This window comes from Scyliorhinus torazame, chromosome 19, assembly GCF_047496885.1.
Source record: "Scyliorhinus torazame isolate Kashiwa2021f chromosome 19, sScyTor2.1, whole genome shotgun sequence".
Classification (NCBI taxonomy): domain Eukaryota; kingdom Metazoa; phylum Chordata; class Chondrichthyes; order Carcharhiniformes; family Scyliorhinidae; genus Scyliorhinus; species Scyliorhinus torazame.
Window position 1 is genome coordinate 92,099,119 of NC_092725.1, and position 13,825 is coordinate 92,112,943.

The 13,825-nt window shown below is 44.4% G+C and overlaps 1 protein-coding gene across 3 annotated transcripts in view; it reads left to right on the top strand.

Moving 5' to 3' along the window:
- Positions 1-13,825, top strand: part of scyl2 (SCY1 like pseudokinase 2) — a 100,060-nt gene that overhangs the window by 39,201 nt on the left and 47,034 nt on the right. For all 3 annotated transcript variants that reach the window (XM_072484757.1, XM_072484759.1, XM_072484758.1), the window contains exons 6-8: positions 2,149-2,370; positions 3,653-3,769; positions 4,797-4,922. In XM_072484757.1, coding sequence (XP_072340858.1) covers positions 2,149-2,370; positions 3,653-3,769; positions 4,797-4,922 — 465 coding nt within the window. The remainder of the gene's footprint in view (positions 1-2,148; positions 2,371-3,652; positions 3,770-4,796; positions 4,923-13,825) is intronic.

Consider the following 13,825-nt stretch of genomic DNA (forward strand, 5'->3'; position numbering starts at 1 on the left):
TAGTTTCTTCCCACAGTCCCAAGATGTGCAGGTTAGGTGGCTATGCCATGATAAATTGTCCCTAAGTGTCCAAAGATTAGGTGGGGTTACTGGGCTAGGACGGGGACGTGGGCATAGGTGGGTGCTCTTTTGGAGGATTGGTGCAGACTTGACAGGCTGATTGGCCTCCTTCCACACTGTAGGGATTCTATGATTTATATCTGCATTTTCTTTTTATAAATTTAGAGTACCCAAGATGCAGGCTGTTTTTGAGTGGCATATTTTTCCCACAGGAAGTGGCTAAGTCATCTTGCAAGGGAAGAGTTGATAATTTTTGTAGGTTGATGAGTGAGTAGGTGAAAGGAGATTTGTTTTGGATTGCTCTCGCAATGGCCTCTTCTTTGCAGCAAACGTCTGTGATCCAAAGCTGCAGGAATTACCCTGGCAGAAACCACACGGTCTTATTACATATCCCCCCCATGTGAGGGTAGCTACAGCCCAGTACCTCAACAACTCTGAATAACTGGGACCTGGAAAGGGTGGAGCTGGTTATCAAACCTGCACCCAGTACTTCACAATGTCCTGCTGCCTCTACACTGCCACCCATGTATTATACTCCAGTACTATGGAGTATAAATACTACATTTAATTTTTCTGTGTTTTCAAATAAATTGGAAAGGAGAGAACCTTTCAATAATCAGAGAAGTAAGTCAAGACCATTATGTGGAGAGAAAAGAAATTGACCCTTGGTTTTTATGTTGGATGGATTGCATTTAAAAAAGTAAAATAATATAAGGAGCTTTATCAGACAATTTGACACTTAAAACTCTGTAAAGAAAGACAGGTGACTAAAAGCTTTGTCAAAGAGAGCATTTCAAAGGGTTGACTTAAAGGAGAAGAGGGAGATGAAGACATTTTGGGAGGCAACCCCAGATCTTAGGATCTGGGTAAGCCAGTGGTGGAGCGAGAAAATCAGCTGCACATATCAGACCCGGTCTACAAGGAGAGCAGAAATCTCAGAAAGTTGTAAGGCTGGAGGTGGATGCTGAAAGGATGTTTTGCCAGTGGTTGAGGCCGGAAGTAAGGAACACCCTTTAAAGATAAGGAGTCCCCAATTTAAGGAGATGAGGGGAAATGGAGGGTGGTGAGTCTGTGGAAATCCATTCCCCAGAGGGTGATGGATCAGGGTCATTGAATATTTTAAGACAAGAAAATAGATTATTTACTGACAAGGGAGTCAAAGGTTATTGGGGGTACACAGTGGAGTTGAGGCCACAATTCGATAAACCATAATCTTATCAAATAGCTTGAGGGGTCAAATGGCCTACTCCTCCTCATTTGTCTTTTTCTGCTGCAGGAGGTTATAGAGAAATGGAGGAGTAAGGCCATAGAGAGATTTCCACACCAGGATAAGAATTTTAAAATGAGGCATTGCTAGATTTGAAGAAATGTAGATGGAGGGTTGGTTTTAATAAGTGACTTTATTTTGAAGAAACAATTTGATGTGATAAATTAAAATTAAATGGCTAGGATGAGTAAGTTCTTCGGGGTTGAGGATAGGTGTGCGAGGTGCGCGGGAAGCCCAGCAAATCATGTCCACATGTTTTGGGCATGCCCCCGAAGCTTAGAGGGTTTTGGCAGAATTTTGCTAAGGCAATGTCCATGGTACTAAAAACACGGGTGGTACTGAGTCCGGAGGTAGCGATCTTTGGAGTGTCGGAAGATCCGGGAGTTCAGGGGCGAAAGAGGACTGTGCCTCCCTGGTAGCCCGGAGATGGATCTTGTTGATGTGGAAGGACTCGGAGCCCCCAAGTGTAGAGACCTGGGTTAGTGACATGACTGGGTTTCTCAGGCTCGAGAAAATAAATTAGCCTTAAGAGGGTCAATGTTCGGGTTCACCCGGAGGTGGCAGCCGTTCGTCGACTTTCTTGGGGAAAATTAAAATGTCAACAGATGCAGTATTCCCGGGGGGGGGGGGGGGGATTGTTGTTGTTGTTGTATGATTGAGGCGTGTGAAGATTGGGCTGGGGGCGGGGGAATGTTTATTTTGCCATGTTGATGTCATTGTTTATGTTACTGTTATAAAAAATTTCAAATACTCAATAAAATATATATATATTTTTTTAAATGTAATTAAATCAATCAATGTTTTGCTTCTGTTCTTTATAGCTTACATTTAGTTGCAAGGAATGGGACCCAAATCTTCCTTCTTTGAGCCTCCCTAACCCTGAGTATGTTGCTCCTGAGTATATCCTGTCAGTGAGTTGTGATCTGGCCAGTGATATGTACTCATTAGGAGGTGTCATGTTTGCTGTGTTTAATGATGGCAAGCCTATCTTCGAGGTCAACAAGCAAGATATTTTCAAGAGTTTCAGCAGACAACTGGATCAGGTAACATTCTGCCAAGCCTGCCCTACTCTCCTCCTCCCCCCCCCCCCCCCTCCCTATCCCTGCCCCTTAGCCCTGAATCCAAGTCTGAGAGCACATTATAAGACTTATCTCTGATTCCCTTGATTACAGTCCCACATGACTGCTGACCATCCACGTTCCCTTAGTGGCTCCTTTTCTAGCTGATGTTGCAAATGGTTCCCTCGTTTTGGTTATTGTTTCCCAACCACCCATTTCCCCCACCTTTTGTAACGCACCATCCTCAAAAAGAACAGCTTGATGCCATGTGTCTTTGCAAGCTGCTGCTTGATCTCCAACTTCCCCATTATTCTTGAATAAAAATGGCACTCTCCAAACTCATGCACATCTTTCCAACAACCCCAATGCTTGAATCTCTACCCACCATACTGTTGAACTCCCCCCTAATCATTCGCTAATTGTGTCGTTCATGAATGTGTATTCAGTTTCTATTCTTCCCCATCTTTCACGATCTTTGTGACACCACGCCACCCTTCAGATCAGTGGAATTGACCTCTGGTTTCACTTTTATGTGAAGTCGTAGCCAAGGATACCTTTAACAATGGGTACTCCTTCTGTTGTCACACTCTCCTTTGGAGTACCGGAAAGATGTGTCCTTTATCCAAACTCTTCCATAGGGTCAGGAGGGAGCTGAACAGCCCCTTGATTTTGTTTCACTATTCAGTTAGATTACAGCTGATACCAATCTCAATTCACTTACTCACCTTTGCTCCATGTTCCTTTATTCTCTTACCCAACAAAAATCTCAACAATCTCAGATTCAAACTTTATTTGACTCCCAGCCATTTGGGGAAGGCGCTGCTTTAGCACAGTGGAGGGGCTGGTTTAGCAGTGGGCTAAACAGCTGGCTTGTAATGCAGAACAAGACCAGCAGCACGGGTTCAATTCCCGTACTGGCCTCTCCGAACAGGTGCTGGAATGTGGCGACGAGGGGCTTTTCACAGTAACTTCATTGAAGCCTACTTGTGACAATAAGCGATTATTATTATTAAAGGAGTTTGAGATTTCTGCTTCTCTAGCTTTAATATGAAGATTTTCGAAACCTCTCCAAAACACCACCCACATTCCTCCTTTTAAATTTGCCGTTAAAACCTACCTCTTGTTATCATCTCTTTTGGTCTTGTTCTGATTTTAGCATCGCTTGTGTGAGATCCTTTGGGGATGTCTCTTTAGGTTAAAAGCACTGTATAAGTATGATTTTTCTTGTGTTAAGGTTTAAACAATGGGTGCCTTTCAATTTTTGCAGCTCACCCGGTTAGGCCCCAACTTACTGCATAAAGTTCCTAAAGAAGTTCGGGAGCACATGAAATTGTTGCTCAATGTTGTTCCCAATGTCAGACCAGACCCTGACCAGCTAAGTAAGGTAAGTAAACAGGAAGCAGACACATGAGCACAAAATCATGTTTCTTTTAATTGTCATTCTTCAGCATAATCAGTTGCTTGTTTCTCTACAATGCAGATGTCAGAGTATTCTTAGCTGTGGACCTACTTTAGAAGTGTAATCATTGTTGTAATGTTGGAAAACACAGCAGGCAGTTTGCACACAGCAAACTCCCACAAGAAACAGTGAAATAAATGACCGGATAATCAGATATAGTGATGTTTAATTGAGGTATAAATTTTAACCAGAACACTGCGGAGAACTCCCATGCTCTTCAAAATATTGCCATGGGTTCTTTTAGGTCACCTGCAGACGTCTGACAGTGCAGTGTACCCTCAGTACTGCCTCCCTGACAGTGCAGTACTGACTCTGTATTCTCGGGACTGCACTCTGACAGTGCAGCGCGTCCTTGGCACTGCCTCTCCAACAGTGCAACGCATCCTCGGTACTGCCCCTCCGACAGTACAATGCCCCTCGGCCATGCCCCTCCGACATTGCTGCGCGCATTCGGCCATGCCTCTCCGACAGTGCCGCGTGCCTTCGGTACTACCCCTCCGACAGTGCCGCGTGCCCTCTGTACTGCCCGCCTAACAGTGCAACATGCCCTCGGTACTGCCCCTCTGACAGTGCAGCACGCCTTCAGTTCTGTCCGTCTAACAGTGCAGTACGCCTTCGGTACTGCCCGTCTAACAGTGCAGCATGCCCTCGATACTGTCCCTCCGACAGTGCCGCGTGCCCTCGATACTGCCCCTCCGACAGTCCTCTGACAGTGCCGCATGCCCTTAACAGTGCCACACGCCCTCACCACTGCCCCTCCGGCGGTGCTGCGCTCCCTCGCCCATGCTCCTCCAATGGTGCCACGCGCCCCCTCGGCCATGCCCCTCCGACGATGCCGCGCGCCCTAGTACTGCCCTTCCGACAGTGCCGCTCGCCCTCGGTACTGCCACCTCAGTCTTGCAACTCGTACATAATTCCTTTCTTTCTCATGAAATCTCTGCATTTTTTTCAGATCCCATTTTTTGATGATGTAGGCGCCATGACTCTCCAGTATTTTGACTCACTATTTCAACGAGACAACCTCCAGAAATCGCAGTTTTACAAAGGTCTGCCAAAAATCTTGGCAAAGTTACCGAAGGTATGGTTAGTTCAACTGTGATTTGACATGGCTGACAACGAAGCATGTGCTCAAAACGGAGTGCTGCAAATCAAGGGGTATAATTCTGACAGATAGATGCCCTGCTGTTCATATCTGATCTGATAATGACACAAATTAAAATGTTTCTCTTTAATGAGCAAATACGTGGAATTTGAAATACAAATAGAAAATGCAGATTTCTAAAGGGACCATAAGACCACTGAAAGCCAAATATTTAAAGAGGACAGGGCAAGGTTTTTTTATTCATTCATGGGACGTGGCTGAAGCCAGCATTTATTGCCCATTCCTAATTGGGGATTTAAGAGTCAACCACATTGCTGTGGGTCTGGAGTCACATGTAGGCCAGACCAGGTAAGGATGGCAGCGTTCTTTCTCTAAAGGACATTCCTGAACCAGGTAGGTTTTTACGACAGTCGACAATGATTTCATGGTCATCATTAGACTTTTAATTCCAGATATTTTATTGAGTTTAAATGATGGGATTTGGACCCGAGTCCCCAGACCATCACCCTGTGTCTCGGGATTATTAGTTCAGCGGCAATACCATTATGCCACCCCCTCCCCTAGTTGATGAAGTTAAAATAACAGAATGGGCTTGGGAAATAGAAGCATAGAGTACAAAAGGAAATAAGTCATAGTGAATCTTGCTAAATTACTGGTTAGGCCTCAGCTGGAGGATTATGTCCAGTTCTGGACATGATACTTGTGGAACGATGTCAAGATCTTGAGAAGGTGTACAGTAGATGACAAGTATAACACCAGAGATGAGGAACTGCAGGTGAGAGGAAAATAGAAAAAAAAACTGGATTTTTTCTCCTGAGAGCTGAAAAGGAGATTTAATAGAGGAGTTGAAAATCGATTAGATTAAGAAAAGTAGTTTCCATTGGCAGATAAATTGTTAACCAGAGATGGGTAATCAATAATTGGCAAAAAGTCCAGGGTAAAAATGAGTTTTTTTACACATCGACTTATGGTCTGGAATGTGTTGCTTGAAAGGTTGGTGAAAGCAGATGCAGTAATAAGTTTGAAAGGAATTGGATATATATTTTCATAGAAGAAATTTGCAGTTCTATGGAGAAGAGCAGGTTGAATGAGGCTAATTGGACAACCCTTTCAAATAGTTGATCCAGGCATGATAGACCAAATGGGCCCTTCTGTGCTTTGTGATTCTATGCTTTTCATAAAGAATGCGATACTGAATAAATATCATCCCAGAGTCAATGAAAACACATTCAAAACAAAGAAGAATATGCAAAATAGTGTTGAACAGTGGAGAGATATGAGATCTTAGCGGAATCGTTGGAAACAAATGTTAAGTCTGCCAGTTGCAAAAACTGAGGAAACAAAGGCCAAACCCTGGGTGCAGGCAACCTTCTCTCCCACGATAATTACAGACCGAAGAGTAATTTTAAGGCTGATAATGTATAGCATTCATGCTCCGATCATTAAAATGTTATTGCCACTTAAGAACAAAGAAAATTACAGCCCAGGAGCAGGCCGTTTGGCCTCCAAACCTGCACCTACCATGCTGCTCGTCTGAACTAAAAGCCCCTACCCGGGGGGGGCATATCCCTATATCCCTTTATTCCCATCCTAGTCATGTATTTGTCAAGATGCCCCTTAAAAGTCCGTATTGTATCTGCTTCCACTAGCTCCCCAGGCAGCGATTTTGAGGCTCCCACCACCCTCTGTGTAAAACATCCTGCCTCATACATTTCCTTTAAACCTTGCCCCTCTCACCTTAAACCTATGTCCCCAAGTAATTGACTCTTCTACCCTGGGAAAAAGCTTCTGACTATCCACTCTATCCATGCCCCTCATTATCTTGTAGACTTCTATCAGGTCGCCCCTCAATCTCCGTTGTTCCAGTGAGAACAAACCAAGTTTCTCCAACCTCACCTCATAGCTAATGCCCTCCATACCAGGCAACATGGTAAATCTTTTCTGTACCTTCTCCACATCCTTCTGGTAGTATGGCAACCAGAATTGAACACTATATTCCAAGTGCGGCCTAACAAAGGTTCTATAAAGTTGCAACATGACTTGCTAATTTTTAAACTCAATGCCCCGGCTGATGCTGTATGACTTCTTGACTACCTTCTCCACCTGTGTTCCCAATTTCAGTGACCTATGTACCTGTACACCTAGATCTCTCTGCCTATCAATACTCTTAAGGGTTCAGCCATTTACTGTATATTTCCCATCTGTATTAGACCTTCCAAAATGCATTACCTCACATTTGTCTGGATTGAACCTCAGGTGGTCTGCCATCTCTCTGCCCAAGTCTCCAGCTGATCTATATCCTGCTATATCCTCTGACAGTCTTCAATGCTATCCGCAATTCCATCAACCTTTGCAAATCAAACCAGTTACATTTTCCTCCAAATCATTTATATATATTGCAAAGTGATCCCTGAGGAACGCCACTCGTCACAGCCCTCCATTCAGAAACACACCCTTCCACTGCTACCCTCTGTCTTCTATGACCGAGCCATTTCTGTATCCATCTTGCCTGCTCACCTCTGATCCTCTGTGACGTCACCTTCTGTACCAGTCTGCATGAGGGACCTTGTCAAAGGCCTTACTGAAGTCCATGTAGACAACATCCACTGCCCCACCCTCATCAATCATCTTTGTCACTTCCTCGAAGAACTCGATCAAGTTAGTGAGACACGACCTCCCCTTCACAAAACCATGCTGCCTCTCACCAATACGTCCACTTATTTCCAAGTGGGAATAAATCCTGTCTCGAAGAATCCTTTCCAAGAATTTCCCTACCACTGACATAAGGCTCACCGTCCTGTAATTACCTGGATTATCCTTGCTAGCCTTCTTAAACCCAGAATACTGACAGAGGCAAGGGAGGAAATTGCTGGGGCAAAACAAAGGAACACCATTGGCTATTCTCCAATTCTCTGGGCCCTCCCCTGTAGCCAGTCAGTATTCTGTGGTACATCCCATCAGCCCTAGGGGATTTGTCTATCTTAATGTTTTTCAAGACGCCCAATACCTCCATTTTGATCTCAACATGACCCAAACTATCTACACACCCTTCCCCAGACTCATCATCCACCAAGTCCTTCTCTTTGGTGAATGCTGACGCAAAGTACTCATTTTATACTTTGCCCTGGCTCCACACATAGATATTCTCTCTCTCTCTCTCTCTCTCTCTCTCTCTCTCTCTCTCTTCCCCCCCCCCCCCCCCCAACCCTCTCTCTGGCTACCCTCTTGCTCTTTATATTAAAAAACGTGAGATTTTCCTTAATCCAGCTGGACTTTTCATGCCCCCTTTTAGCCCCCCTGACTCCTTGTTTAAGTTTCTTTCTACTTTCCTTGTATACCACTGTTGCTCTTTTTAGCCTTAGTTTATTAGCTCTGATTACGTCACCTTTGCTCACGAGTCGCCAGGTATCTTTCTGATACCGCCACGTGGTTCAAGTTCAAGTTATGATTAATAAGTCAGCACACCACTTAGTAAGATTGAAATCAACGGTCATTTATTATATACAACAAGTAATGTTTACACAATAATCCTACTATCTATATAATAAACCTATCACTACTGGCCAATACTTAACTTTAGGAAGAGCCTACCAGGTCAGGGAAACGAATGGCTTATCCAATCGGATCTGGCCCGCGGGATTCAAAAGGCTGCTACAGGTCGATGGCTAGGAGTCTTTATCAGATAGCGATCGCTGGACTCAAACTTACGGTTGCCGGTTGCTGTTCTTGCGGAGGTCTCGAGCAGGCGAAGAAGGGAGAGAGAGAGCGATCTGAACTTGGCCCCTCACTTTATAGGGCCCAGGGGCTTCCCGCCTCCCGGGGCGGCCCTTGACCCTGAGTCCCAAGTGATTGAACTTGTTCCCAATCGCTGGGTTCGATATGTCCAATTGCGAGGCGATTCCCCGATCGGGGGGTGGTCGGTCACCTGCCTTTGTTTCGGCCACTGCAGGTGCCGACAGGTCTGGCCTGGTATTCAATTGCTAATATGTTGCAATTGTTCCCGGGGATAGCTGATTACACTGCAGATGTCTGGGTGGATGGGCTGTTAATAGCCCTGAGAATCGATCTGGGCCAACTTCCCCAGAGCCGAATATGCTATTCTGTCTGCAGCTGTCCGTTTCTGTCTTGTTCCCTGCTTTTCCCAGCAGCCTTTCCGGTTAGCCATTTTAAATCGGGTTTTGGGCCAAATTAATCGGGAAGCAGCCATTTTCCGTGGCTACACCACACTTGCTTTGTGTGTTCCCAGCCTCCTAGCTTCCTTTTTCTTTTTGACTAGGCTCACAATATCTCTCATTATGAAAATGAAATGAAAATCACTTATTGTCACAAGTAGGCTTCAAATGAAGTTACTGTGAAAAGCCCTTAGTCGCCACATTCCGGCGTCTGTTCGGAGCGGCTGGTACGGGAATTGAACCGTGCTGCTGGCCTGCCTTGGTCTGCTTTAAAAACCAGCTATTTAGCCCAATGTGCTAAACCAGCCCCTTATCCAAGGTTCCCGAAACTTGCCATACTTATCTTTCATCCTTACAGGAAAGTGCCAGTCCTGAATTCATATCAACTTACACTTGAAAGCCTCCCACACTCCCACATGCCAGTTGTTGATTTGCCCTCCAACATCTGCCCCAATCTACATTCTTTAGTTCCTGCCTAATATTGTTGTAATTAGCCTTCCCCAATTTAGCACCATCATCTGAGGACTACACTTATCTTTATCCATCAGTACCTTAAAGCTTACTGAATTGTGGTCACTGTTCCCGAACTGAACCTTACTGAAACGTCGACAACCTGGCCGGGCTCACCCCCAATACCAGATCCAGAATGGCCCCTTCCCTAGTTGGACAATCCATATATTGTTTTGGCTAATCCTTTTGAAAGCAAGTTACCCACTAACCAAATTGATATTGATTTATATCTGCCTGTTAGTTAGCTGTATAATTTAAACACCTGTACTGAACTATAACTCTTTAAAATGTAGAATCACAGAATGGTTACAATGCCATTCAGCCCATGAAGCACATGCCAGCTCTCTGCAAGGGCAGCTCGGCTAGTTCCACTTCCCTGCCTTTTCCTCTTAGCCCTTCAAATCATTTTTCCTCAGATAATTATTCAATTCTCTTTTCAAAGCCACGATTGACCCTGTCGGCACCACATACTCAGGCAGGGTATTCCGGACCCTAATCATTTGTTACATAAAGTTTTTCATTTCACCTTTGGTTCATTTGCCAACCACCTTAAATCTGTGTCCTTTGGTTCTCAATTCTTCCACCAATGAGAGCAGCTTATCCCTATCTGCTCTGTCCAGATTCCTCATGGTTTTGAATATTTCGGTCATCTCTCCTCTCAGCCTTCTTAAGGAAAATATCCCCGAATTGACAGGGTACTCCACTTGAGACTGAACCTGTGTTTTATGCAGGTTCATCATAGTTTCCTTACTTTCGTAGTGTATCAGTCTATGCCTCTATTTATGAAGTCCGGGTTTCTACATGCCTTTTGAAACACTTTCTCAGCCTGACCGTCCACCTTCAATGACTTGTGCAGATATACCCCTGGGTATTTCTGTACCTGCATCCGGTACTTTGTATTGCCTCTCATTCATCCGACCAAAATGTAACGCTTCACACTTTTCTGCATTACATTTCTTCTGTTATGTGTCCATCCATGACATTTCATTAACCTGTCTGTTTTCTTGAAGTCTTATCATTTTCTCTTCGCAGTTCAGTATGCTTCCAAATTTTGTGTCATCTGCAAATTTAGAAGTTGTGTCCTGCACACAAAGTCATCAATATCTATGAAGAAAAGCAAATGTTCCAGAACCAAACCATTATAGGCCTTAAAATGAATGTTCACCACTCCTCTGTTATCTGTCACTCAGCCAATTCCCTATCCATATTGCCACTGTTCCTTTTATTCCACAGGCTTGCCAGAAAAGCTGAAGCCCGCCATGTGGTACTTGTCTTTTGGAAGTATTTGATTTTGAAATTCTCCTGAAATAATGTGGTTTAAAAAAAAAATCTTGATTTAACGTTTTATAGAGAGTGAATGCAATTTTAAAGGTATTGCGGCTTTGTCCTTATTTCCTTTGAAAATAAATTACTGAATGGAGTAAATGTGATTCTGGGGCAGAGGTACACAAACCACTCTAAAGTAGTGACACAAATTAATGGGCAGCACGGTAGCCTTGTGGATAGCACAATTGCTTCACAGCTCCAGGGTCCCAGGTTCGATTCCGGCTTGGGTCACTGTCTGTGCGGAGTCTGCACATCCTGTGTGTGCGTGGGTTTCCTCCGGGTGCTCCGGTTTCCTCCCACAGTCCAAAGATGTGCAGGTTAGGTGGATTGGCCATGCTAAATTGCCCTTAGTGTCCAAAATTGCCCTTAGTGTTGGGTGGGGTTGCTGGGTTATGGGGATAGGGTGGCGGTGTTGACGTTGGGTAGGGTGCTCTTTCCAAGAGCCGGTACTGACTCGATGGGCCGAATGGCCTCCTTCTGCACTGTAAATTCTATGTAAATACGGCTATGGAAAAAAAGCAAAGCAAGCGTTGGTGTTTATTTCTAGAGGGATAGAATTGAAAAGCAAAGAAATTATGTTAAACTTGCTTTGTCCACCGTGCCTCATTACAAAAAGAATATAGAGGCAATTGAGAAGGTGCAAAAAAGATTTATTAGAATGATAACAGAACTGTAAAGTTATACTTTTCCAAGATTGAACAGACTGGAGCTCTTACTCTAGAAAAGAGAAAACTGGAGGTCTTTAAAATTAGATCAGTGTTTTACAAACTTTGTTTCCGGGGACCCATTTTTACCAACCGGCCAACCTTCGCGACTCTAGAAAAGAGAAAACTGGAGGTCTTTAAAATTAGATCAGTGTTTTACAAACTTTGTTTCCGGGGACCCATTTTTACCAACCGGCCAACCTTCGCGACCTACGTCGGCCGACCTTCGCGACCCCGCCGGCCGGCCTTCGCGACCCATGCCGGTCGGCCTTCGCGACCCATGCCAGCCTTCGCGACCCATGCGGGCCGGCCTTCGCGACCCAGGCCGTCCGGCTTCGCGGCCCACTCTGGCTGTTCTTTGCAACCCACGCCTGCCGACCTTCGCGGCCTATGCCGGCTGACCTGGGCGACCCACTATTTTCTCTTACCTTGTTTGCTGCTGACAAAAATGGAGGAAATGGTTTTGGGGTCCCATTGGCCCTCGTACACGCTCCTCCAATGGAACCTGTTGGTGAAGGTGAAGCCTTCCGGCGTTGGAAAGTATGGAGACTCCATCTGTCCAAAGTTCTGCATTTTTTTTGCTGTAAAGTTTTATCAAATAAAACCCCCCCGAACTTGTAAAAAAAATAAAATGAATTAAAAAAATAAAAATAAAATGAATTAAATAAATGAATTAAAACACCCTGGAACTTGTAAAACAAAAAGCTACAACCGTTAAAAAAAAAAAGCGGCCTCATTGCGTATGCGTGCCTGATCATTGGCGCGCATGTGCATAGTTTTGTGCATGTGCGCCGATGATCTGGCACGATTGCGCAGTGCGGCTGCATTTTTTTTACATGTTCGGGGCCATTTTGAAGGCTGCTTGCAGTCGGCGTTATTAACAGCCGGCTGCTGCGGCTGTTGCGCGCAGATTTGCGTGATCAGGTGCGCAGCGATGGACTGCTCCGCGACCCACCCGCGGGTCGCGTCCCTGAGTTTGACAATGCCTGGTTAGATGTAAAGTTATTTCCACTTGTGGGGAGAGCAAAAGTGGGGCCCATGAATTTATGATAGTCACTAATAAATCCAAAAGGGAATTCAGGAGTAATTTATTTACCCAAAGAGAAGTTTGGGCCTGGAACTCAGTACCACACAGTGAAATTGAGCATAGGTGTATTTAAGGGCAACTTAGCTGAGTACATGCGAGAAAAGAATAGAAAGGAATGTTGATCGGGTTAGGTGAAGGAGGGTGAAAGGAGGCCTGTGTGGAACATAAACACTGACATGGATCATTCAGTTCAAATGGCCTGTCACCTCTGCTGCAAATAATGTGTTAACTGTGGACTCTGCTGCATGCTGATTTGGACCAGAGACAGCTGCAGGACAGAACCGTTCACTTTTACTGTAGGAATTGTAATCAGGCTGCTGCTTGGGGACAATGGCCAGTCACCATTGAAAATTGCATCATTAAGGAGCAAGAACTTCAATTTCAATTGATAAACGTAGAAGGGAAATAAAAATAAAAATGAATATTTAGTTAGAGGTGAGTGTGTAGATGGGGAGATTGTTCCTACTGGTAGAACGGTTGGTAATCAGAGGACACAGACTTAAAACAGTTGGCAAAAGAAACTCAGCCGGGAGATGGAAGAAATGTTTTTAATGATCTGGAATGCACTGCCTAAGCATGCAAATTCAGTAGATACTTTCGAAAGGGATTTAGATCTCCATTTCAAAAGGAAGTTTTTTCAGGGCAGTGGAAAAAGCGTGGAGGGAGTGGGACTAATTGGATTTTACTTTCAAAGAGCTGGAACACACATGATAGTCTGAATGGTGTCCTCTGTGCAATATGAATCTCGTATGCCAAGACTTTTGACTTGTAAACCTGAACAGGCTTGTCCACAAAACATGACAACTCTGTTTGAATGCTGGGGTCTGGAGGCTGTATTTCAAACTGTCGTGTCATTGGTGGATGAATCCCTAAATCAGAAGACCAAGATCTGTCAGCATGTGCAACTTGAAAATTATTGTGCGTGGATTTAAACTTCATGTATTGTCCATGATATGGAATTGTCAAGAGATGCATGGAGATAAGAATTCACTGCCCATTTACAAGATTAAGAAAACTGCATTGTTAGTGATGGTTTTGGTCAGCAATGCTTAAAATTTTAACATTTTAAAACCAATGAGA